We start from the raw sequence: 238 nt of genomic DNA on the forward strand, positions 1-238 counted from the left end.
CCTGCGCCCCGGCGGGGCCTCTTCTTCCTGGTCGCCGCCGCCGCTGGAGGCTGAGGGAGGCCGGGGGTGGGAGGCAGCGGCAGCGACTGAATGCTGCTTGGCTTATGGACGTGTGACAGCAGGTGGGGAGACTTGGGGGGCAGCGGAGGGGGCACGTCAGCGCTGCTGAAGGCCGGGGCCGGTGGGAAGGAGAGCCTGCTTGAGGTCAGGGAGTGCGAGGGGGCCGGAGGAGGCGGCG

General features: G+C 72.7%; 1 protein-coding gene across 1 annotated transcript in view; it reads right to left on the reverse strand.

The window, feature by feature from the left end:
• The window catches only part of LOC104498495 (WAS/WASL-interacting protein family member 3-like), a gene marked incomplete at its 5' end in the record, with an annotated part of 3,857 nt that extends 3,624 nt beyond the window's left edge, over window positions 1-233 (reverse strand). Inside the window, one exon of the mRNA XM_010141884.1 lies at window positions 5-233. Within this exon, the coding sequence (XP_010140186.1) occupies window positions 5-233 (229 nt within the window). The remainder of the gene's footprint in view (window positions 1-4) is intronic.
• Window positions 234-238: the final 5 nt, after the last annotated feature.

This window comes from Buceros rhinoceros, unplaced genomic scaffold (genome assembly GCF_000710305.1).
Source record: "Buceros rhinoceros silvestris isolate BGI_N320 unplaced genomic scaffold, ASM71030v1 scaffold9818, whole genome shotgun sequence".
NCBI lineage: Eukaryota > Metazoa > Chordata > Aves > Bucerotiformes > Bucerotidae > Buceros > Buceros rhinoceros.